Source organism: Girardinichthys multiradiatus, chromosome 18, assembly GCF_021462225.1.
Source record: "Girardinichthys multiradiatus isolate DD_20200921_A chromosome 18, DD_fGirMul_XY1, whole genome shotgun sequence".
NCBI lineage: Eukaryota > Metazoa > Chordata > Actinopteri > Cyprinodontiformes > Goodeidae > Girardinichthys > Girardinichthys multiradiatus.
Genome location: NC_061810.1, coordinates 51,371,519 through 51,398,394, shown reverse-complemented (window position 1 = coordinate 51,398,394; position 26,876 = coordinate 51,371,519). Strand labels below are relative to the sequence as shown.

The 26,876-nt window shown below is 42.0% G+C and overlaps 1 protein-coding gene and 1 long non-coding RNA gene across 3 annotated transcripts in view; one reads left to right on the top strand and one right to left on the bottom strand.

Annotated features, from left to right (window-relative positions):
- Nucleotides 1-2,285: 2,285 nt before the first annotated feature.
- The window catches only part of si:zfos-464b6.2, a 41,480-nt gene continuing 16,889 nt past the window's right edge, over nucleotides 2,286-26,876 (bottom strand). The window contains exons 8-9 of one of the 2 annotated variants that reach the window (XM_047391115.1): nucleotides 23,658-23,984; nucleotides 2,286-2,816 (exon numbers count right to left, since the gene is read on the bottom strand). In XM_047391115.1, the coding sequence (XP_047247071.1) occupies nucleotides 2,678-2,816; nucleotides 23,658-23,984 (466 nt within the window). In that variant the 3' untranslated portion in view covers nucleotides 2,286-2,677. The remainder of the gene's footprint in view (nucleotides 2,817-23,657; nucleotides 23,985-26,876) is intronic. The other variant, XM_047391117.1, reaches the window with a different exon arrangement.
- On the top strand, nucleotides 20,093-20,596 carry LOC124883787. The gene is made up of 2 exons (XR_007042315.1): nucleotides 20,093-20,271; nucleotides 20,374-20,596. It is a non-coding gene; the product is annotated as an uncharacterized LOC124883787 (long non-coding RNA).

Sequence of the window (26,876 nt, the reverse complement as noted above, 5' to 3'; positions counted from 1 at the left end):
TTTTATGTAGATGACAGAGTCCCCAGCGTAGAGACAGTACCAGATGCTGTACAACTGGCGAAAGAACCATGTAAACTATGTTCAAAGGGTGGAATAAGGTTACACAAGTCCAACAACATGGACGTTCTGAAAAGCATTCCAGCTTCAGAGCATGCAACAGATATGAGGGGAGTGGGAGTGCTGGAAAGAAGGGCTCCACAATTTGAAAAAATTGCAAATAAACAGATGTTATGTTCCTGCAGACTTAGGAGATGTAGTAAAAAGAGAAATTCATCACTTTTCTGATGCAAGCACCACAGCATATGGACAATGTTCTTATCATAGACTCATTAACAAGAACAAAGACATTCACTGTACCCTCATCATGGCCAAAGCACACGTCTCACCCACAAAGGTCGTCATAATTCAAGAGTTTGAACTTACCGCAGCTGCAGGATCAGTTGCTGTGAGCCACAGGCTAAGAAAGAACTGCTGACTGACAACACAGAAGAATTCTTCTGGACAGACTCCAAGGGACACATAAACAACGAAGCGAGACGCTTCTACACGTTTGTTGGTAATAGAGTGCAGAAAATCCTCAACAATACCTCACCACAACAATGGTTTTCTGTGCCTACCGTCAAAAATCCAGCAGACATGGCATCCAGGGTGACATCAGTGGATGAATTGCTTTCATCAACCTGGCTCACAGGCCCTCAGTTATTGTGGGAATGGGAAATACAGCTTTCAGCAAAGGAAAATATTGAGTTCGGTTTATTTATATAGCGTCAGTTCACAACACATCATCTCAAGGCCGCTCACAAACGTCAGGTACATTACAATTAGTCCTAATATTGCACATTCAGAAGGAGACCCAGAGGGGAGAAAGGTGCAATCATCCGAAAGGAGCACGCAAATAGGAGACATAGTAATGGACAAAGATGACATGCAACCACGATCCCAGTGGAAACTGGACACTGAAAAGCAGTGATTCCCAGCCGGGGACACTCGTACCCCTAGTGGTACGTGAGCACATTACAGGGAGTACGTGGAAACGCTTTATATTTTATTCCTAAGATGATGGGTAACATCAGTTAGTAGGGATAATTCTTGGATGTGTGATGCTTTATTAGGACCCAGGTGCAAAATACACCAATTTTTATCAACCAAAAGAGCAAAAAAGGCACAATAAAACCACAGTTGGGAAAGACTAGAGCAGAGGTGTCATTGCTGTTCACCTGCATGAGGCTCCGCTACCTGGAGAGAGAAAAGTAACAGCTATTTCCACTCTGCAGATCTATCAAAGCTATCAAGAGAAAGCAGCTCTGGTGTCTCATTAAAGCTCAGTTAAATGATGAAAACAATGTGAGACTGACATAGTGAACCTGAACATTATTTTTCGGTGTTCTGTTCCTGATTTTGTAAGTTAAAATGTCTGTTTATTGGAGACTTATTTAGAAGAGCTCCAGTTTTGCAGATTTATTATTTATGTTGATTTTATATTTATTTAGATTACTTATTCACTTTCACAGCAACAGAGTTATCTTTATGTTTAAGAGATTAAATCAAATGATTTTCATTTAATAATCAGTTGTTGTAAATTCAGTTTTTGCTAACAGGTTTGACTGAGGCGGTACTCTATATAACACAATGCTTCAGGGGGTTCATAAGTCAAAAAAGGTTGGGTAACCACTGCTGTAAGGGATACAGATGGACCTGCCAGAAAGGTCAAGTTAGCTTTTGTTGACAGGAACTTTGCCAAAGGAGGTCAACGTGTGAACAAAATGTCTTTACTAGAGAAGTCCAGTTAATAAGTTAGCTCTGCTATTAGAAGATTTTGAAAAGTAAATGTACAATGCTTTAAGTGTATTGAAATGTTGCAAGTTACAATTATAACATGTTTACCAGATTATTATTGTTTTGGTGAAGCATCTTGGATTTGTGTTTTATGTACATAACAGCAAATAATTTGGTGGGCATGTAAAGGCCAAAGAGTAAAGTCAGCTCTATTTGTTTTATGGCAGCTACAATATAAGGTTACATGCTTTTGTTTTGGTAACTTCCCTTCGAGGGGAGGTCACAGAGATCAGCTTAATGGCAAATCTGGAAAAGGGACAAATGTTTAACAGCTAAACAGACAAAGGACCACGTAAAGGGTTGAAAGGATTAAAGGTTTAGCTTCAGCCGATTGGAGAACAAGATTCGAATCTGAAATGAAACTGCATGAGTGCAGCTTGAAATGCTAATGACAAGTATGTAATTTGGTTCTGTCAATGGAAAGAAATGTCCTGATATAACGAGCTGTGTATAATAATAATTGATAATATTTTATTGTAAATATTGTTATTTGTTTTTTGCCTAGCTCTTATATTGGTTGATGACACAGACGGCTTTAATGAATCATCATTTAATCAGTTCTGGCCGTCCCTACACTGACTGGATGGAACACAGCTGATGCCATGGCTAAAAAAGAAGCTGTGAAGGAATCAGCAACCAGACCAACAAGACATGTTGTTTGTGAGCTTTAAGTTTCTCAGGAAAGAAAATGTTGTTGGCAAGCTGCCTAAACTATGGAAAAATATCGTTGTGGAATGTAAATGACGTTGTTTAACATTTCATCCAGTACGCTCTGTTTTGTGAAGCACATGGGAAACCTTTCCTACAATCTACCCGGTTTTTCATAAACAAGGTCCACAGTCTAGTTCATGCTGTCTTCAGGTAGAAGTCCAGTCTCTCTGAGTACAGTGTTGACAGCAGAGGTGAGGTGAGTGCTGTAACTCAGCAGTCTGCCTTCATAAATCAGCTGCTGTGGCTCCAGGTTGGTTTGCCCACGAGGTCTACAGAAAAAGACAGAAAGACTAGATGTTAACTTTAAGGAAGAGGTTAGGCGGTTCATAGTTTGGACAGTACATTTAGAATGTCTTTGGACTGTTTGATTGTTTCACTGGACCATAGAGGTGTTTTTGAGTAGGAACTGGGACCGTCTGCTGCAGGGTGTTTCAGACTAACCATGCATCAGTTTGTTTTCACTAGAGGAGGATTTCGTACTGGCCTTAACAAGGGATAGTCATAGTCTACTGTAGAGACAATTGGTTTATTTCTCCAGCGAAAAATATTTTCACCAGAAGGTTGCTCAAAGGTTGCTCTGGTTTGGTCGGGGGTCATAATCTGTCTGACTTAATAAAAACCAAGTGGCGCAATAAAATGAATGGTAACAGGCTGTAATTGTCATGATGTTGGTTTGTAGTAGGACCAGATAAGTACTCCAGGAACACAGAGAATGAACATAAGAAGTTTTCATACCCTTACTCACAGGACCAGACACAGTAATAGGAGTGTGGTATGCTCCAACCAGACCAGAATACCAGACATGAAACATAAGGAGACAAAATGGGGCTAAAAATACACAAAGAGGCAAATTGACGAGCTGCTGATGGTAAAACAGGAGATGTTTTATCAGACAAATTGGCAAAAAAAAAGGCCTCAGTCAGTTTGTTAGCTCCAAACGAAAGGCTTAACTTTAGTTTTGTTTCAGTTGTTGGAACATCATAATGGAGGTATTGGTCATAAAGTCTTTGCAAACCAGTATAGCCAGCGGTGTTTCTATGCACCTTGTTGTAAACAGCTTTTCAAAACCATCACAGTTTTTCTCCTGTGCTTATTTGTAGAGATATCAGCTAGAACAGCTCCTTGTTGGCAACCTTACAGATTTCTACTGTTCTTGCTGTTTTGTCACGTTAAAATGTTTCAGATCATCAAACACATTTTTACATAAAAGGTAACGTACAAAAAACATAAGTACAAGAAACTGTTTTTAAATGATGAAGGAATTCAATTCAATTCAGTTTATTTATATAGCGCCAATTCACAACACATGTCGTCTCAAGGTTCTTCACAACAGTCAGGTTCATACATTCCTATTAATCGTAACCATTGAACAGTTCAGTCAGATTCAGTTATTTATTCAAATTGGATAAAAAGTTTTTCTATCTAAGGAAACCCAGCAGATTGCATCCAGTCAGTGACTTGCAGCATTCACTCCTCCAGGCTCAGTGTGAGTGCTCAGGATAAACTAAGCCACTCTAACTATAAGCTTTATCAAAAAGGAAAGTTTTAAGCCTAGCCTTAAAAGTAGACAGGGTGTCTGCCTCACGGACTAAAACTGGGAGCTGGTTCCACAGGAGAGGAGCCTGATAACTAAAGGATCTGCCTCCCATTCTACTTCTAGAGACTCTAGGAACCACCAGTAAACCTGCAGTCTGAGAACAAAGTGCTCTGTTAGGAACATATGGACCAATCAGATCTCTGATGTATGATGGAGCTAGATCATTAAGGGCTTTATATGTGAGGAGGAGAATTTTAAATTATATTCTAAATTTAACAGGGAGCCAATGAAGGGAAGCTAAAATAAGAGAAATGTGATCTCTTTTTAATTTTCATCAGAACTCTTGCTGCAGCATTTTGAATCAGCTGAAGGCTTTTAACTGCATTTTGTGGACATCCTGATAGTAAAGAATTACAATAGTCCAGCCTTGAAGTAACAAATGCATGGACTAGTTTTTCAGCATCACTCCTGGACAGGATATTTCTAATTTTGGTAATGTTCTGGAGGTAAAAGAAGGAAATCCTAGAAACCTGTTTAATATGGGATTTAAATGACATGTCCTAGTCAAAAATAACACCACCGTAACTCCACTGTCATTCCTCCGTGCAGACCTGTGGTGATGAAGTCCCCCCATTTGGAGTGAACTCTAAGCTTCTCTGGAGGATTCAGTCCAGAAAAGTATCAACCTATGAAACAACCTCATATAACCACTCACAGAGTAGTTATGTAACTGTAATCACTCGCTCTCTTTGCAGATTTCAGAGTTAACAGCTGAGCTGTTTTAAATGAAATAAATGGAGTTTTGATGAAAATTCAATCTGGAAGACTCACCTCCACCACCGGCTCCGTACAATGACTCCATCATGTGTCTCCGCTCCAACCGATCAGCGTCAAGTCTGCATTCCTCCTCAGCCAATGACCCTTCAAGGCTTCGCTTTTAAGGACCTCCAACCATGGATCTCCCTGCCCTCCCGCCGACCTTCAATTTTCCTTCTAAGCATTAATGAGATAGTCCTGCCTGTAACCTGGCTCCCGCCGCCACATCACCTGGCCGTCTCCGGCAGCAGCTTCTCTTCCTAGCGATTATCTCCCAGGCTTCCACGTCTTCTTCTACTCCGGTTGTCCCTCGATCCTCCCTGCTTCGTTCATTCCGTTCATGGATTCTCTCCAGCGCTCAATATCATCCATTACTCAGCTTCTTCGGGCGTTCGCTTCCACCTCTGCCACATCAGCACTTCCTCGTCTCCACTCTGCTGACGCTCAACCCGCTCCTTGGCTCCTCCCACTGTCATTCATCATCGCAACGCTCATCCTGGCTCGTCTCTAAGGGTGAGATGTATCACTTCATTCTCTCTTTTCAACTGTTTCCTCATTCATATGCCCTTCAGCACGCTGTGTTTCCACTCCTCTTTTACATTCAGGTAGATCATATACTCCCACGCATTCTAACATCTCACTCAGGCTCTGCTCCAAAAACGTCTTCTGCTCTTAAACCCCATAGAATAAGCTCCATCCCATCCGTCCCTCATCGTCGACCTACATTTCAAACATGGCATCCCGATTTCTCTATCATATCACAAATCCTTCTCTGCCAAGCTGCATCCACCCTCTCTCAATCAGGAGTCTGCTTATTCTCGCTACTGAAATTTTATCATGAGGCAAGCCACCTCTGATTCCTGCGGCTCAGTTAGCTATCAGAGTGTCTTGTTCTTGTCTTCCTTTCTTCCAGCACTCCTGCCCAGCAAACTCAAGCTGCTGGCTTCCCGCTCCAGTCTCTTTACGAACTGGAACGGTATCTCTTTCTATGACGGCGATGTTGTTCCCTCGACTGACTCGTTTCAGTTTTACGGTCTCTAGTCCCGGTCCAAAAGATGGCCTCTCAAACGGATGGTTCACAAGCATTTGTTGACAGAGGCTTGCATGTGAACACATCATTAGAGCTAAGAATATACAGACCGTAATACCTTAGTAACTCTAACAATATGCTGCTTTTAACCTTCTTTGCCATATCATTTACCATAAATGAATTATTTACCTTAAATTATTACGACCCCCTTTCATCGTTGACAATTTTTCCCTTGAGTGTTTTTACCCTGTTTTACCACGTATATTTATTAAACTTGTAAACATTGCCTTCTTTGTTTTCTCTGTAGCATTAAACAAAATAATGCAACATATAGTATTTCAATTGTCTGTGACTTTACTTAGCTTATAATATTGAAACTAGTTAAAATATAACAGCAACCTGTTTGCTCCGTAGAATATCTAAATATTCATTTACGCATTCGAACATTTATACCAACCTCGTTCCCTTATCATCCAGGCGCTAAGGAACCATTTACTGTTTCGATACATCTTAACTAATCGTGGTGCCCACTTTCTCTCGGCAGACCAGGTCGGCGCTGCTATGTTCAGCTTGTGACAATCGATTTACCGCACCTTCCCAGACTAAGTGTTTTCTCAATATAAGCATTAACTCCGTTACTGCCACAGCAGAATAACAAACACTTATGAAACAATTTATGAACAGACAATATTTCACGGACGTAGCTCTTACCTTCATCGAATCCTGGCAGGCCTGTCATGTTCCAGGTTATTCTAATCCACTGATGCCCTGTCTCATTTAAAATTTTCAGGTATTCTGCCGTCTCTGTCCGTCAGCCACTTTCACCCTTCTCCGATTATTCCTCTCTCTCCTTACTCCGTCGCAATCAGTCTAACATTGCTGGATCTCAGGTCTAGCTCCTTCCACTTTCAAACCCCATTCCTTCGCCTGGCAAACCTTTGTAAACTTTTCCTTGCTACCAACGTACCTGGTTCGCACTCAAACAGTCCTAGCTTTCATTACTCGTTGTTTTGAACATCATCATTTCAAGCTCCCCTACATCCACAGCCTATTAGCTGGCATCGATTTTTATCAAAGATCATCTTTCTGAGCCCACGCCGAGCTTTTAACTCTTCACACCATTAAACTTCTTCTCAAAGGCATCTCAAATCATTGCATTCCACAGCCTGACTCCCAGAGATCTATTACACTTCCCCTCTTTAAAAAAAAAAGTCTCCATATGACCCTCCCGATTGTTTTTCAACTTATTTCAAATCTCTTCTCTCCAGCGCCTTCCTCCTCGCCTTATTCGGCTTCTTAGACTAAGCGAATTTACTTCTCATTCTAATTAATTCGTGCCATCTAGAGATTCAGCCTTTTCAGACCTCAAATTCTATCCAGTCCATTTCAAACTTTACTTCAAACACATCAAAGGTAAAGGTCCATGTTTCATTTCCATAGCTCGCCTCGATGGCATGTTTTCTCCTTTCCAAGCCATGTTCTCTTTTGTTCTCAAACGTCACAAATCAGCTCACCCTTCATGCCCCTTTTCCTCACTCCAGAAGGAGTTCCCATGATTGCCTCCTGGTTCCTCAAATTTGTGAGGCAAAATTTAGTTCAATGCAACCTTCCCTCTAGTCAGTTCTCAGGTCACTCATTCAGAATTAGGTCAGCCACTTCAGCAGCTACCGAAGGAGTTTCCATAGCTTCCCTACAACAACTCAGCCGCTGGTCGACTTCAGCATTCTCTTCGTATGTCCGCCCAAACATCCATTCTGTGCTCTGCTCAATGATCTTAGGTAAGAGCTTCTGCATTAACTGGTGATGGTTGGCCTTTTCAGTTTAAACTTATCCTTGCTTCCCCTTCTTGCCAGTCAGGCATGACCAAGTCTTTCTCTCTGCCCGCCTCGTCAGCTTTACCAAGTTCCCCTCCTCTTGCTTGTCAGTGTTGGGACCCACAGCCATGGATTTCAACATTAAACTCCGGTACGGACATTTCTGGAACTTTCAAAATAAAGTGCATTAACCTTCTTCCGGCACAGCCAGGAAACGGGATAATTGCGGACTTCCTGTGACGCCACTATCCGAATAAAAACACAGCTGTTGCTACATCCACCCTCTTCCACATGGCCTTCCAGAGGGACCGGATAGGGGAGGAAAGCATGCTGATTTCTCTTTTGCTGGCAAAAAGACATCATCGATCATATGCAAAGATAAGTACGCATGAAATACTGTCTGTGTATCCGGTATTTTCATTCATGAACGGGGAAATTAAGGTATAAGAGTTGCTTACTTTTTTCCTCTGAGGCCTGTGAAGCAAATTGTCCCAGAGAAGTTCCCTACAGAGACGCGCAGTCTCTATGAAGCTGAGCGGAGCGGTCTCCCAGTCTGGAAGGAAGACAACAGAGACCCTATCACCGTGCAGTGGTGTTGGCGGATAACGAGCCGTTTTACATCCACAGCTGGAGGTTAGTGGGAAGCTAACCCTTTTGTTCACAGAACGAACGCACCTTCTGATCGGGAGAAGCTGAGGAGGTTAGCGGGAAGCTAACCCTTTGTTCATTGTGGATACCTTCTTCAAACATCATCGTCGCTTGGACAACATTCCTCACCACAATTCATGAGGTTAAGTGTTTGGGCAGAATATTATAGAAGTGGTTTAGATCGAAATGATCTGAATGTTTTCATTTATGAAGTTTTGTTTTGTTTTTGTGAAACTCGGCTATCTTATTGCTAGCTGCCTATCTGCAGCACACGTGCCGGTTTGTGTTCTTTGTATGTTTTTTTAAGTTAAGACAAACTTTATTTAAAGGGTGATTTTTAAACAGAACATTTAACCCTTATTATAGGTATTTTAAAGGTATGTGTTGATTCTGGTGCTAAGCTATCCGCTTCTTTGTTAGCTCCAATGCTAACTGGTAAGAACACGTGCTTGCTACTAAAGAGTATTTAACAGGCTAGTGAATAATAGTTCCTAAACATCATTTACTAGATTTGATAACTAAGTAAACACCATTAAGCCCCATTTCTCCAGAAAGATTTGGCTCTTTTCCAAAATACTCCCTTAATAATATTTCTTTAAATATTTCAATAAATAAAGGCAGCTAATTAAAAACCGTTGAGAATTATTCATCTAGAAGGTTGGTTTTATTCAGCAGATCATTCTTTAAAACATTATTTTATTAAAATAATATTTTATCTGATCTTGCATTGTGAATGGTTGTCTAAACGTTTGCTGATTATTGTCTAAGTTGGTTCCAAAACTAACTTAACTTCATTTCCAGATTCTTCAAGATAATCCTTGGTTCTCAAACATAAACATTGCATGGTAATGTTGCATCACTCTTTTGGTCATAATTATCAATCATCTTTAATCAACTTGTTTATATTGTTCATAGTCCATTAGTCTTCATTATTCTTTAATTCTGCTTGGTAGTTTAGTTGGACTGTTTTAGCAAAGTAAAGAGTTTATTGATTGAAATATGTTTGACTTTGAGTTGACTTATTTTTGTTAATAAATTCTTGTATTTTAAGAAATTGTGTGAATTCATTCCATATGTGTGCAGAGTTTATGCTGTTCAATAATGTCAGAGCTCGTCTCACACCTTTCTATTCTGTCCTAATACCATCGCCTTACTGGGCTGGTATTCACAGGACAACCCTTAACAGACCCAAATATTATTTGATCAAATATTAAAATATTAATATTAATTATTAAATAATATTCTCAGATTCACAGTCACAACATCAGCTATCACTTATTTTCTCCCTTTGCCAGTCGGGCTCTCCCACGTCTGCATCCACCAGGCCTAGTCAGGTTTATCATGTCCCATCCACGCTTCATCAGGCGTGTTTCAGTCTCACCCTCTGTTCTCCTTGTCAGACTCATCTAAATATGCATCCTCCACGCCTAAGCAGGTTATTCCATTCCCTCTCCAGCCAGTCTGTTTCATTTTTCTCCTTCACTCGTTAGGCACAGCTTAGCTCTTACTCAGCACTTCCTTATGTTTCCCTTGACTTTGGCCAGATTCACGCCCTTCCCCTTCTTTGCCTGTCAGGCTCTTATTATCCTCTTTCCTCCTCACCCTTCTCCTTCATTCATATCTCTTTCTGCTCAGCCTTGGCTTCGGTTTTTGGGGTGTGACATACAGGTCCTTCTCAAAATATTAGCATATTGTGATAAAGTTCATTATTTTCCATAATGTCATGATGAAAATTGAACATTCATATATTTTAGATTCATTGCACACTAACTGAAATATTTCAGGTCTTTTATTGTCTTAATACGGATGATTTTGGCATACAGCTCATGAAAACCCAAAATTCCTATCTCACAAAATTAGCATATCATGAAAAGGGTCTCTAAACGAGCTATGAACCTAATCATCTGAATCAACGAGTTAACTCTAAACACCTGCAAAAGATTCCTGAGGCCTTTAAAACTCCCAGCCTGGTTCATCACTCAAAACCCCAATCATGGGTAAGACTGCCGACCTGACTGCTGTCCAGAAGGCCACTATTGACACCCTCAAGCAAGAGGGTAAGACACAGAAAGACATTTCTGAACGAATAGGCTGTTCCCAGAGTGCTGTATCAAGGCACCTCAGTGGGAAGTCTGTGGGAAGGAAAAAGTGTGGCAGAAAACGCTGCACAACGAGAAGAGGTGACCGGACCCTGAGGAAGATTGTGGAGAAGGGCCGATTCCAGACCTTGGGGGACCTGCGGAAGCAGTGGACTGAGTCTGGAGTAGAAACATCCAGAGCCACCGTGCACAGGCGTGTGCAGGAAATGGGCTACAGGTGCTGCATTCCCCAGGTCAAGCCACTTTTGAACCAGAAACAGCGGCAGAAGCGCCTGACCTGGGCTACAGAGAAGCAGCACTGGACTGTTGCTCAGTGGTCCAAAGTACTTTTTTCGGATGAAAGCAAATTCTGCATGTCATTCGGAAATCAAGGTGCCAGAGTCTGGAGGAAGACTGGGGAGAAGGAAATGCCAAAATGCCAGAAGTCCAGTGTCAAGTACCCACAGTCAGTGATGGTCTGGGGTGCCGTGTCAGCTGCTGGTGTTGGTCCACTGTGTTTTATCAAGGGCAGGGTCAATGCAGCTAGCTATCAGGAGATTTTGGAGCACTTCATGCTTCCATCTGCTGAAAAGCTTTATGGAGATGAAGATTTCATTTTTCAGCATGACCTGGCACCTGCTCACAGTGCCAAAACCACTGGTAAATGGTTTACTGACCATGGTATCACTGTGCTCAATTGGCCTGCCAACTCTCCTGACCTGAACCCCATAGAGAATCTGTGGGATATTGTGAAGAGAACGTTGAGAGACTCAAGACCCAACACTCTGGATGATCTAAAGGCCGCTATCGAAGCATCCTGGGCCTCCATAAGACCTCAGCAGTGCCACAGGCTGATTGCCTCCATGCCACGCCGCATTGAAGCAGTCATTTCTGCCAAAGGATTCCCGACCAAGTATTGAGTGCATAACTGTACATGATTATTTGAAGGTTGACGTTTTTTGTATTAAAAACACTTTTCTTTTATTGGTCGGATGAAATATGCTAATTTTGTGAGATAGGAATTTTGGGTTTTCATGAGCTGTATGCCAAAATCATCCGTATTAAGACAATAAAAGACCTGAAATATTTCAGTTAGTGTGCAATTAATCTAAAATATATGAATGTTAAATTTTCATCATGACATTATGGAAAATAATGAACTTTATCACAATATGCTAATATTTTGAGAAGGACCTGTATCTAATCCTAACTCCATGATGTTCAAGCCCTCTACGGATTTCAGGTTAAGTATATTTAGTCTTCTCAGACTTCAGGTTCTGATCATTTCAAATGCCATCTCAATATACCAAAGGGAAGGTCCCCGTTTCATCTCTATTGTTCGCCTCGATGACCCGTTCTGCTCATTTCAAGCCATGTTCAAATTCGCACTCAAACATCACCCATCATGCCCCTCTTTCTCACTCCAGTAGGAGCCCTATGTCTGCCTCCTGGTTCCTCATATATTTTAGACAGACTCTAATCCAATGCAACCTGCCCTCTGTCAGTTTTCTAGCCATTGATTGAGAATAGGGGCAGCCATTACTGCAGCCACCCAAGGAGTCTCAACAGCTTCCCTTCAACAACTCGGCCGCTGGTCATCTTCATCCTTCTCATCCTGTGTCTGTCCAGACCTTTCTCTTTGTTAGCTGCCCAAAAATCTCTCAGTTCATGAGTAAGAACTTCTTTCATTATCTGGTGATGGATGGATGGCCCTTCATTAAATCATATTTATCATCTTAGACAGATTGTCTGATCTTAATTCATGTCTCTTATCCCTGTTTCTCCAAGGTCCTTCGTCAGCATCCGTCATCGTCATCCATTCATTCTCTCACTTCCTCGTCATCTCTTCATTCTCCCCTTCATCAGGTTCAGCTGCGTCATCGTCCTTCTGTCTAAATCATGTTCATGCCTACGCAGACTCACTCACCTGCATCCATTTATCATTTTTATGGCTTCATGGCTCAGTACATTCTTCATCGCTGCATGATCTATCATTTCCCGCCTACGCAGACTCTGTCACCATTCTCTCGCATATGTAGATTCAGCTATCATTCTCCTGCCTTTGCCGCTCAATTCATTCATCAACCTCATTGCCTTCATGGCTCGACCTATCATTCTCATGCCTCTGCTGTCTCATTTCCCTCACTACCTTCGCAGCTCAACTTCCTGTCCACCTTTGTAACTCTGTCCTTCATCTATTCAACTCGATTCATCTTATCCATCCCTGCTTGTTAGATCAGAACTACCATATCATTTATTTCAGCCCTTTTTTGGGGGAAAACATCTCTAATCCTAATCCTAAATCATTCATTCAAGTTCATGTCATTCACAGCATTCATGCAGAAATGTTAAGGGGGCATCATCAGGTGTACACATTATGCTCTGGCATGCTTATTGTTATTGATGTTTACTTTAGTTCTTTATGGGATTTGGGTAAACTGTGTAGTGCTGTGCAATTTGCCAGACTGGACTGGTTTCCCCCCAATTAGGCTTCTTTTGAACACGGCCTGGAAAAAAACTGGTTTGGGCAGGTTGTTAAAATTTGGACCACTTTCACAACATTTGGAGGGTATTTTTTTTTCTCTTCCTGCTACACCTGTCCTGCCTCTGTGTTTAGCCGTGGCACCTTCCTGGAGGGGGCCATCAGTAAGCATATCTGCAAACTGCGTTTTGTTTCCATTATCTATTACTTGCCCTTGTTCCTCCCCATCACAGTTCATCCTGGCTTCCTTGTCACCGGACCCTCGTTCTAGTCTTTAAATAAAATAACTAAAACGTTCTTTGTTTCTGAGTGTTCTCTGCATGTGGGTCAAGTCGGCAGTCAGAACTATGACAGAATAGTCAACCCAGCCGGACCCAGCAGAGGCTCTCCATAGGGCAGTTTCTGATCACAGTCGGCAGATAGATTCCCACGGTGCAGGTCTTTGAGGTGGCAGTGGATCAGACCGCTGTTGCTCGCCAATTATGGACCATGAAACAACGTAACCGGCCCCTGGCTGACTTCACCATAGATTTTCCTACTGCAGCCGCCGCTTCAGGCTGGAATCCTACTGCACTAAAGACAGCCTTTTTCCATGCTCTAGATGAGGCTCTAAAAGATGAGTTGGCCCTAGTTGATGAACCGGAGGAGCTCAACAAGTACATTGCCCTGGCGGTCCGTTTGGACGACAGAATGAGGGAAAGGAGACGCACTCATGTACAACGAGGTGCTCAAAGGTCATACAGTCATCCCCTCTACGCTCCTCCGCTCCTTCCACAGCCATTAATTTTCCTGACCCTGAACCCATGCAATTGGGTAGAGCGCGCTTGTCTCCTGATGAGCGGCAACGCCGCCTTGAGACTCACCAGTGTTTTTACTGTGGCTCTTCCGCTCACCTAGTATCAGTTTGTCCTGCTCGGCCAAAAGAGAGAGGCCGCCGGTTATAGGGGGGCAACCGGCCGGCCGTGACTTAAATCTTAAGGCCCCTAGATTTACTTTACCTGCCATGATGATATGAAATCAGAACTCTGTGCCTTTAACGGCTCTGTTAGACTCAGGATGTGACCTGAACCTGATAGATCAGACTTTAGTGACCCAGCTTAACTTAGAGTTAGAGCAGCTGCCCACTCCACGCATGGTCTTGGCTCTGGATGGACAGGCATTGCACAGCATCACCCACTGCACCAGACCTTTAGAATTAGTGTTATCAGGGAACCATAGAGAGCTCATCTCCCTACAGGTTTTTCCGGTTTCGCAGAGCGATTTGGTTTTGGGTTTCCCCTGGTTACGGGACCACAACCCCCACTTAAACTGGGTTGAACTCAGGGTAGACTCCTGGTCCGACCGTTGCTTGTCGACCTGTTTAAGGTCAGCTGTTACCACTAGAACTCATCCTGGGGAGACAGAAGCAATCGAACCAGCAGATTTAGCCAGGGTTCCCCCCGAATACCATGACCTTCTACAGGTTTTTAGTAAGGCCTGTACAATATCATTGCCCAGTGTGGAAATATAAATGCCTTATCATTAGTAGCTAAAGCTAAGATATATTTGGGATTTGCTGCTTATAGATTGATTATTATTAGGAGTTTTTAGTTATGCTTTTGAGAGTTAGAAAAATCCTTAAACAGTAGCTTCTAGTGTGGTCACACAATGAGTGTTTATTATTCAAGGTTAAAGGTTGCAGGTGTTTTCTGTCTGTATCGTGAGAAGCTGGCAGTGGATTAGGGAGGCATGGTACTCACTGAAGATTCCTGAAGATGTGTGAGAAACTGACCTTCAGCAAAAGAATGTGTGAGAAACTGAGAAGGCGCTGCACAACAAATGTAAAATGTATATTTCCTGTAGTATGTGTGTGTTCAATAAAAGAACGGTGCAGGGGAGAAAAAAGCAGACGTGTTCCTGACTACACAGAAACAGCACCTCTTTCCCCGGCCGGGTGAATCAACTTCAACCTCTAGTCCGTGTTTTGTTTTCTTAGACATTTAAGTTTAGTTTTTCTCGCGCAGAATTAAGATGCTTTGACCAAATAAACGAACACGCAGGAGTATAGAAGGACAACTCCAACACCAGCCACCGCCCATACGATTGTGCTATCGAGCTTCTGCCCGGGGCTCCATTACCCACTAGCCGCTTATTTAAGATCTCTCAGCCCAAACGTCTAGTTTTGGAGAAATACTTAGCTGACTCCTTAGCTGCTGGCATCATCTGCCCCTCGTCTTCTCCCCAAGGAGCAGGATTATTCTTTGATGGTAAAAAGGACGGTAGTATAGACTATAGAGGACTAAATGCCATTACAGTTAAAAACAAATATCCATTACCCTTACTCTCTTCAGCCTTTGAACCGGTACAGGACGCCACCATTTTCACCAAATTATATCTCAAAAACGTCTATCATTTAGTACGTATCCGCCAGGGAGATGAATGGAAGACCGCCTTCAAGATGCCTGTGGGACACTTCAAATACTTGGTCATGCCTTTCGGCTTATGCAATGCTCCAGCGGTTTTCCAGGCCCTGGTGAATGACGTTTTGAGAGACTATTTAAACACCTTTGTTTTTGTTTATTTAGATGACATTTAAATTTACTCCAGGAACCTGACCGATCATCGCCGACATGTCCGCCTGGTTCTTCAACGCCTCCTGGAGAACCAACTTTTCGTGAAGGCTGAGAAGTGTGAATTCCACAGGTCATCCATCAGCTTCTTGGGCCTTATTCTCGAGGGTGGACAGGTTCGCACTGATCCGGAGAAGAAAAAGGCTGTTTTGGACTGGCCTCAACCCGATTCCAGAAAACAACTACAGCGGTTTCTTGGATTCTCGAACTTCTACAGACAATTCACCACCTGCTGGAACTACAACCAGGTGGCTAGACCTCCACCCGCCTTAACCTCGTCTAAGGTGCCGTATGTCTGGACCACTGAAGCCGACACAGCCTTCTCCAGACTCAAGAGTCAAATCTCCCAGGCCCCCGTGCTCATCCACCCGGACCCCACCAAGCAGTTCATCTTGGAGGTGGTTGCTTCGGACACAGAAGCAGGGGCTGTACTCTCCCAGAGCTCGGACCTGGACGGGAGACTCCACCCCTGTGCCTTTTTCTCCCGTCGCCTCTCTCCAGCTGAGCAGAACTACGACGTGGGCGACAGGGAGTTACTGGCCATCAAGCTGGCGCTGGAGGAATGGCTCACTGGCTGGAGGGGGCTGAACATCCTGTACTGGTATGGACAGACCACAAAAACTTATTTTACATTCAGTCTGCCAAACGCCTTAATCCACGTCAATCACGTTGGTCGTTGTTTTTCTCTCATTTTAATTTATCCATTTCTTTTAGGCCCGGAACTGAGAATACCAAGCCTGATGCCCTTTCACGTCAGTTTGGCCATGACGACTCAGAGAAAGAAACGGTTCCTATTTTACCTCCCTCCTGTACTGTCGGTGCATTAACCTGGGAGATAGAGGAGATCGTGCGGCAAGCCCTACCTAATGACCCGGGGCCCGGTAATGGATCAGCGGGCCGCCTCTACATTCCTGTTGCCATACGACCTTGTCTGATTGGATGGCACCCCTCAGCCAGATTTGCTACCCATCCCGGGGGCACCCGAACTATAGCCTCGATCTTCAGGAGGTACTGGTGGCCCACCCTGCACCAAGACGTGAGCGACTACATTGCTCCTTGTGTGCCCTGCGCCAGGAATAAGAGCTCAAACCGACTTCCAGCTGGTCTCTTACAGCCACTCAGTACACCTTCACGACCCTGGTCCCACATTGCCATAGACTTTGTGACAGGTCTACCATGTTCCGGTGGCATGACCGCCATCCTCACAGTTATTGATCGCTTCTCGAAGGCCTGTCACCTCATCCCACTAAACAAACTGCCTTCTGCTCTTCAGATGGCAAAACTGCTGATTAAGCACGTGTTTTGCCTACATGGCATCCCTCGAGATATCTTGTCTGACCGAGGCCCCCAGTTCATCACCCGGGTTTGGAAGGAGTTCTGAGCCACCCTTGGGGCTAAAGTATCGGTGACCTCCGGTTATCATCCTCAGTCTGAAACGTATGGACCTGACTTGAAGTCTGTATCTTCTCTGAGATCATCAGCAAAAACATTAACAATGCTCGTGCATTATTTGCCACGGTCGACAGGCTAACAAACCCTCCTGTAACTGTAGCATCTGAACTCCACTCTACCAGGGCCTGCAATTAATGTGCTAACTTCTTCACTGAAAAAACTAGAACTGATTTTGACAAAATGTCCAAATTTCACCAAATAAACTATAAAAACTTAGAAGAAATCGTACAGCAACTAAGCTCTTCTTCCTGCTGTCTCGATGTTTTACCCACAGCTTTCCTTAAGAAAGTTTTGCCTGTAATAACATCTGATTTAAAACACAAATAATAAACACGTCCCTTTTGTCAGGTGTTTTCCTCCAGGCCCTGAAAACAGCAATTATCAAACCTCTATTGAAAAAGAGCAACTTGGACAAGCTGCTACTACAGAACTACAGGCCTATATCAAACCTCCCCTTCATCAGTAAGATTATTGAAAAAGCTGTGAGCGTATATACAGAGATACATGTTCACCAGTTCATTGAGGCTGATGTTACTTTAGCTAAACAATCTTAAAGAGATTGGGTAACAGAAGACACGTTTAATTCATTTTCATTTTGTTTTCTTTATTTTTTTCAGCTTTTAATTAACTTACATACTATATTAATAAGAATGTGTTACTCTTGGCCCACCAGTTTTAGCATGTGTGTATTTCAAAGGTTCATACATGAACAAACACAGCAGTGCTAATTTTCTGTTAGGTTGAAGAAGATTTTTAAAATTCGTTGAAAATAAAGTGGTTGCTGAGAGAACTGAAACAACCCAACCTTCCTGTATTTCTTCAGGTTTAGTTGAGGTGATTCCTTGGTCTCTGGCTAAGTATCTGAAGGTATCTCAAAAAGCTAAGCCTGAACAAGATCCTGGGGACCTCCACTACTTCGGTCAGCTCCCAGCTCTCAATGACTGCCTTTACAGATACATGTACCGGTCCAAATATGTGGCTCTGCATGATCTTGACGAGCTCATCCTGCCGCAGTCGGTCAACAGGTAGAGCTTCTCTTTTACAGTGAAATGACTTCATGTTTAAAAGAAATAATGGTCATACATGTTCTAATGCAGCTGATGCCTTCATTGTATAATGTTACAAAGTGCAGTAGACACCCAGAGGGTCCTAGCCAGGGCCAGTTTATGAGAAGCAGTAGGTCTGGACCAAGATTATTATCATTAATGAAAACTAACGAAATAAAGAAAACTACAAGTAAAAAAACATTTTCGTTAACTGAAATAAAACTAAAAATGACTTTGTAAAACTTTGTAAGAAAAAGGAAAACTAACTAATGAGTTAGTAATGAGTGTTCACAAAACTAACAGAAACTTACTGAATTTACAGAGATAATGTGCTTGGTTTTGGTTTGTGTCTCATAGTATGAAGTCTAGTTTCTGGCTGTTGTTGTTTTTTCTTCTCGCTGTGCCGCATACCGCCAGCAGAGGGCGGGTACGTCAGTCAAGTCATCTGTGCGGTCTGTCCACGAGTGCACGAGTGAGCATGTTTTGCCCAACAACAGCTGTTAGGGTAGCTGGTCGCACTGCTGCTAACGTTACAGACAGAGTAGAAGAAGAGCTGAACTGTCTTAGATTGGGATGATCCTTGGACTGGACTTATCCTTGGATTGCAGAACTACAGGCCTATATCAAACCTCCCCTTCATCAGTAAGATGATTGAAAAAGCTGTGTTTCAACAGTTAAACAACTTCCTAACAACGACCAACCGCTTTGATGTCTTCCAGTCAGGCTTCCTGCTCACCACAGTACAGAGTGCTCTTGTCAAGGTGTTCAATGACATCCGTATAAATGCAGACTGTGGAAGAACCACGGTGCTGGTATTATTGGACCTTAGTGCAGCATTCGACACTGTTGATCACTCCATTTTATTAGAGCACCTGGAAAACTGGGTCAACCTTTCTGGTCCAGCACTCAACTGGTTTAAATCCTACTTGAAGGACAGGGACTTTTTTGTGTCAGTAGGTAACTTTACATCAGAGATCACAAAAATAACATGTGGCGTTCCCCAAGGGTCCATCTTAGGGCCCCTTCTATTCAATATCTACACGCTCCCCCTAACTCAGATTTTTAATAAACAACAACGTAAGTTATCATAACTATGCAGACGACACACAGCTATACGTTACGATGTCACCAGGTGACCATGAACCCATTCAAGCGCTGGGTAAATGCTGAGAACAAATCAATGCATGGATGGGCCTAAATGTTCTTCAGCTGAATCAAAACAAAACTGAAGTAATAATCTTTGTACCAAAGGAAGAGCGTTTAAAAGTTAGCCCACAGCTTCAGTTAATACAGCTAGAAACCACCAGTCAGGCTGGAAACCTGGGTGTAGTGATGGACTCAGACCTGAACCTTCAGAGGAACATAAAGACAGGAACAAGGTCGGCTTTCTATCATCTAAAGAACATCTCCAGGATTAAAGGACTAATGTCTCAGCAGGACCTTGAAAAACTAATTAATGCGTTCATCTTTAGTAGAATTGATTACTGCAACGGTGTCTTCACAGGTCTACCTAAAAAGTGGATCAGACAGCTGCAGTTGATCCAGAACGCTGCTGCCCGCGTCCTCACTAGAACTAAGAAAGTGGAGCACATCGGCCCGGTTCTAAAGTCCCTACACTGGTTCCCTGTAGCTCAGAGAATAGACTTTAAAATACTTCTGTTAGTCTGTAAATCACTGAATGGCTTAGCACCAAAATACATTACAGACTTGTTGTCAGTGGATCAACCACCCAGACCTCTCAGGTCTTCTGGCTCAAATCTACTCTGCAGAACCAGAACCAGAACTAAACATGGAGAAGCAGCTTTTAGTTCTTATGCTCCACTAATCTGGAATAAACTCCCAGAAAACTGGAAAAGCGCTGAAACCCTAAGTTGCTTCAAATCAAGATTAAAAACCTATTTGTTTAGAGCGGCCTTTGACTGGGCCATCTAAACATTATTAGTTAAGTTTTCAGTCTAATGCTCCTTTCATTTAATTATCAATCATTTTATCATAAATGTTTTATTTATTTTTCATTATCATCTTTTTAATTATTAATTTTTCTTCTCTTTAATTATTTAATTACCTTTATGCCATTGTAATCTACTTTTCCTATTATGTCTCTTTCTTTTTTTCATGTGCAGCACTTTGAATCGACTTGCTACTGAAATGTGCTTTATCAATAAACTCGCCTTGCGTTGTTTCTCATCTAAATATAACCAACTTCTAAAGGGTATCTGAAACAAAAATCTTTTTTTTTATTGTATTTTTTCAGCATGTTATAAATTCTATTGTTTTTGGAGAGAATTTTGATGATATTATCTCTCTGTTTTAGAATAGTGAACGTCTGATAGAAAAGAAGACAGAAGGGAAATAGACTGATAGAAAGAAGAGTAAAGCTAAGAGCAGAAGAGTGTTAGAAACAGGAGGAGTGGAAAGAAGACAGGTATTACTGCTGCTATTAGAAAATGCTAACAACAGTGTGGATAGACACTTTCCTGCTATTGCACTTGATTTTTATAGTTTAATTATGAATAAATATTTCAAAATAAATGAAACTGTAACTGTACTGTTTTTATTATATCTTTATAACATTTAATTATTTTAATTTCTGAGGTGGAAATGTCCCCGGATCTGATTTCAGAAAAAAAAACTAAAATTATAACTGAAACTTTTCAAAAAATGAATAACTAAACTAGCAAACAAATTCTGAAAACTCATAAAAACTAAAATAGAATTGAAAATGTGAAGTCAAAACTAAATAAAAATAAAAACTAATGAAAACTAAAAAACTTTAAAAAAACATTTTCGTTAACTGAAATAAAACTAAAAGTGACTTTGTAAAGCTTTGTAAGAAATGGGCTGATCCTTGGACTGGACTTATCCTTGGATTGCAGAACTACAGGCCTATATCAAACCTCCCCTTCATCAGTAAGATGATTGAAAAAGCTGTGTTTCAACAGTTAAACAACTTCCTAACAACCACCAACCGCTTCGATGTCTTCCAGTCAGGCTTCCTGCTCACCACAGTACAGAGACTGCTCTTGTCAAGGTGTTCAATGACATCCGTATAAATGCAGACTGTGGAAGAACCACAGTGCTGGTATTATTGGACCTTAGTGCAGCATTCGACACTGTTGATCACTCCATTTTATTAGAGCGCCTGGAAAACTGGGTCAGCCTTTCTGGTACAGCACTCAACTGGTTTAAATTCTACTTGAAGGACAGGGACTTTTTTGTGTCAGTAGGTAACTTTACATCAGAGACACAAAAATCACATGTGGTGTTCCCCGAGGGTCCATCTTAGGGCCCCTCCTATTCAATATCTACATGCTCTCCCTAACTCAGATTTTAATAAACAACAACGTAAGTTATCATAACTATGCAGACGACACACAGCTATACGTTACGATGTCACTAGGTGACCATGAACCCATTCAAGCGCTGGGTAAATTTATTAGAGCGCCTGGAAAACTGGGTCGGCCTTTCTGATACAGCACTCAACTGGTTTAAATCCTACTTGAAGGACAGGGACGTTTTTGGGTCAGTTGGTGTTGGACCACATGTTTGCTGAATATTGGACCATTTGCACGTTGCTGGACACCACCAGGCCTTCCGGCGTTTCGGCCATTTTGTATCCAGGACAGTCCGTTACTACAAATCCCATCGGCCACTGCAGCTGATATGACGGGGGCGTCCCAAGTCTGGTGTCACAGGAGATTATAAAGGAAGGTGACCCCCTTTAAAGAACGCCTTCAGCTGGAGACCTTGACACGGTTACCACGCAACTGAAGCATCTCTCTGTAGAAGAAGAGGTCCCACGTGGAGTTTTCATTTATTCTCTCTTGTTGGCCAACGAAAAATTCATAAAAGAGGTTACTGGAATAAGAAGGACAGAAATTTCACTTTGCCGATCGAAGACGTGAGTTTAACACGTAACCAAAAAAAACCACGGAGTTTCAAGGAGACGGATCGCCCCCTTGTTTCGTCCAGTTGACTCCTGACGGTCAGATCATATTTTCCCCTTTCGCCAAGGAGGCCAGAGGACAAAGAATGACCGCTCTTCCTGAAGTTAACTGTGGACGCACAGTAACTTCCAACTTCCCCCCCCCCCTCTCTCTCCCTCTGCTCAGAGGAGACAACGACAAGTAAAACCCATCCTTTATTTTTATTTCTTTCTTAGAAAGTCTGGGCAGGGTACAGGAGGTTTTAGTGCGATGAGATTCGCTATTTAATCTAATGTGTTCTGAATGATATGTGCATGTAACCTTTTTATTGAAATTTGATGTGCCGTGTTTGACGTCTGGAGGCCGCCGCGCTCCCAGCTTTGTGTGTGTTTTGCAGGGTTATTGAACACCTGAGATCAAGCGCAGGTGCGCTGTGAGACTGGACTGTTAAAATAACCTCATGGTGAAATTCCCCATTTTCTTTGTCTTCAACCTCACTGCTTGCTAGCTTGCTGCCAAAAGTTTTATAACTCTTTATCTGCTCAAGAGTTGGGGGAGGTTTTATGACTGAGTAGAACTGAGTTACAGTTGGAGCTGCGCCCCCACCTCCACTCACAACCATATCCTTATTATCATATTATCATTTTTGCCATAACTGCTGGTTTATTCAATACACACCCACTGCTTTTTTGCTTTATTTTGTTTAGTTAGAAGATATTTTACCCCTTTTTATGTAGAACTTTGCATGTTTGAGTTGGTGCAGATTATTAAATCAGAAGAGCAGATTGTATCAGGCTGTGATTTAATAAATATTCACATAGATGGTAACAGAAGGCGTTTCTGGGTTTATTTTGTGCAAGAGTAATTCGTCAGTCAAGATAAGGTTAAAAGTTCCCCACATTTCGGCAGAAACGGTCGATTAAACAGTGACATCTCTGGTAATAGTTATTAATTATTACTGAGTATTTAATGATTGTAATTATCAAAGACGTTGAGCCACAATTACAACACCAGAAGACATCTCTGGTCTCAATTCATAAATGAGGATTTTGGTTAAGAAATTGATTTTCTCAAATTATGATTGTTAATTATAATTCTTGATAAATATTAATTGATCAATAATCATAATTCCAACATAGGTAACTTTACATCAGAGACCACAAAAATCAGCGATCTAAATCAATTAGAGCGGCCTTTGACAGGGCCATCTAAACATTATTATTTGAGTTTTCAGTCCAACTTTCCTTTCATTTTGTTATCAATCATTTTTATCATAAATGTTTTATTTATTTTTCATTATCATCTTATAATTATTCATTTTTTATTCTCTTTAATTATTTGTGTTCGTTAATTGTTTAAATACCATTATGCTGCTGTAATCTACTTTTCCTATTATGTCTCTTTTTCTTTTTTTTCATGTGCAGCACTTTGAATTGTCTTGCTACTGAAATGTGCTTAATAACTAAACGTGCCTTGCCTTGTATGATTGGATTGAATTGACTTTGTAAAGTGTCTTGAGACAACATTTGTGAATTGGTGCTATATAAATAAAACTGAATTGAATTGAATATAAGCTTAAGAAACACAGTTTGAAGTTTTAAGATTGGTTTCAGTCATTTAAAGAAACATGACTGGTGGACCCGAAGTTTAAAGTTCATAGGCATTAGCTTACTTTATGTGGTACATCCGGGCTAAATTCCTATCAACCCAGGCGCAGGATTTCTTTGACTTCAACACTCCGTGGACAGTAGTGGCAAACACAGCTCGGGGGTTGATAATAATCTTGAAGTTGTTTTGTCTTAACCAAGGTTTGAAGGGCTCTCTGTACAGGTGAGCCAGGATGTTCACCCCTGATATGTTCTGCCACTGGTCCTGTGGAGGCAGAGTTTTAGGTGGTGGAGGAGGCAATGCAAACTCACTGGGGATCCAGTTGTTCTCAAACATGTAACACCTCTCAGTCCCGTACGTCTTTTCCAGCAGGGGCAACAACTCCAACCAGCTGTAGAGAAGAAAACAGTAAAACGTCATACTGAGTGAACAGAGGCAAATTAGACGTATTTGATCATTAACCAGGCTTTATTGTCAACCTGCTGAACAAACAAATGTTGTGCGGCAAAATCTTTTCTAGGGTCAACATAAGAAATTTAAAAACTCGTAAGAATTTGAAAAGTAATAAATAAGTAATAATAAGTTATAAATAAAGACTCTAGATGAATCACTGCAATAAAACATTTTGAATTTGTTTGTATGATGATAATAATAATAATAATAAAAACTATAACTAAAACATTGCCGAAGACACTTGGGTGTAGCTCTTATTGAGCAGTTCAGCATCCTAACAGCAATTGAAAACTGTTGACCGGACTGGAGGTTTTGCCATTTTGACAGCGGTGCTGTTTGCCTGATGGCAGTCTTTAGAGAAATTTATGAAGCAGTTGTGAGGGGTCCTTGATGATCTTCATTGCCCTGCCCTCGCAGATGTTTTGAAAGATATCTTGGACCGAGGGGAGTGAAGCTCCAATGATCTTCTCAGCTGCTCTGCAGGACCTTTTTATCCTTTTCATACAGCAGCTGGTATACCACACTTAGTAACTGTGTTCGAACCGCATCTCTCTAGAAAGTTCTGAGGATGCTGGTGGAGAGAGAGGCTTGTTTCAACCTCCTCAGGAACTGCAGTCTTTGCTGGGCCCAAATTCTGATTAATTCAATTCAATTCAAAAATACTTTATTAATCCCAAAGGGAAATTAAATGTTGTTGTAGCTCATATTATGAAGGTTTCCTCAAAGAGTCGTTGTAGATGCTGATGGTTGTGGGCGGGAAGGATCTCCTGTAGCGCTCCGTCTTACAGTAGATCTGAAGAAGCCTCTGACTGAAGACACTCTGTTGTTGTAGGACAGTCTCATGAAGAGGATGCTCAGGGTTCTCCATAATGTTCTTCATTTTATGAAGAATCCGTCTTTCCACAATGATCTCCAGAGGTTCCAGAGGAGTCCCCAGAACAGAACCAGTCTTCTTTATGACCTTGTTGAGCTTTTTTAAGTCTCTGGTTCTGATGCTGCTTCCCCAGCAGATGATGGAGAAGAGATCTGATTCTCCACAACAGACTTATAGAAGATATGCAGCATCTTGCTGCAAACACCAAAGGACCTAAGCTTCCTCAAGAAGTACAGTCTGCTCTGTCCCTTCTTGTAGATGGCTTCACAGTTGCATCTCCACTCTAGTGTGTTGTCCAGGTGAACACCAAGGTATTTATACTCCTCCACCACCTCCACTTCTTCTCCCAGGATGGAAATAGATTACTGGGATGTTTTGTGCCAGCTTGGGTCCCGCTAGATCTGCACACCTACAAACCTGATGCTCTCTCTCCACCAACCTTCCAGTTGTTATACTTCTTTCCTGTACTTTGATTCATTGTTTCTGCTAATCGGTCCTAACGCTGTGTTGTCATATGTGAACCTGGTGATTAGGTTCCCCAGTTATCTGGATACACAGTCGTGTGTTAGAGTAAATAGCAGTGGGCTGAGAACACAATCTTGAGGAGATCCAATGGTTAGTATAATAGGTTTGGAGGTGTTTTTCCTGGTACGAACAATCTGAGGTCTCTTGGTCAGAAACTCCAGGATTAAGAGACATAAGGTGGTGTTCAGTTCAAGCATGAGTAGTTCTTCTATTAGTCTCTGCTGGGTGATAATATTAAACTCTGTACTAAAGTCAATGCACTGGAGTCTAGCATAGGTGTCTTTATATTCCATATGGGCGATTAGTTCAGGGTGGTGGATTTTGCGTCCTCAGTGGAGAAGTTGGAATGACAGGCAAACTGTAGACTGTGGAAGACTGCCTGTTGTGTGGTTTGATGAGCCATTCAAAGCATTACATCACAAACGGAGTCAGTGTGACAGGACGTTATAGTTAAGACAGGATATAACTGATTTCTTTGCTACTGGAACTATGGTGGATGTCTTTAAGCAGCTGTGTATGGGGGCATGGCTGAGGGAGATGTTAAATGAGACTGAAGGGTTGTGAGTCTAACCAGGTAGTCAGCAGCACAGGAGCACCACAGGGGACTGTACTCTCACCATTCCTTTTCACTCTGTACACCTCAGACTTCCAGTACAAGACAGACTCCTGTCATCTGCAGAAATACTCAGATGATTCTGCAGTCGTTGGTGGATCAGAGATGGACAAGAAGCTGAGTACAGGAAGGTGGTGGACCACTTTGTGGCATGGTGTGGAAACAATCATCTCATTTTGAACGTGACTAAAACAAAGGAGATGATTGTAGAGTTGAAGAGAAACAGGAATAAGTCAAAAACTATTTCTATCATGGGAGAAGAAGTGGAGGTGGTGGAGGAGTATAAATACCTCGGTGTTCACCTGGACAACAGACTAGAGTGGAGATGCAACTGTGAAGCCATCTACAAGAAGGGACAGAGCAGACTGTACTTCTTGAGGAAGCTTAGGTCCTTTGGTGTTTGCAGCAAGATGCTGCAGATCTTCTATAAGTCTGTTGTGGAGAGTCTGATCTCTTCTCCATCATCTGCTGGGGAAGCAGCATCAGAACCAGAGACTTAAAAAAGCTCAACAAGCTGATAAAGAAGGCTGGTTCTGTTCTGGAGACTCTGGAACCTCTGGAGATCATTGTGGAAAGACGGATTCTTCATAAAATGAAGAACATTATGGAGAACCCTGAGCATCCTCTTCATGAGACTGTCCTTCAGCAACAGAGTGTCTTCAGTCAGAGGCTTCTTCAGATCTGCTGTAAGACGGAGCGCTACAGGAGATCCTTCCTGCCCACAGACATCAGCATCTACAACGACTCTTTGAGGAAACCTTCATAATATGAGCTACAACATTTAATTTCCCTTTGGGATTCATAAAGTATTTTTGAAT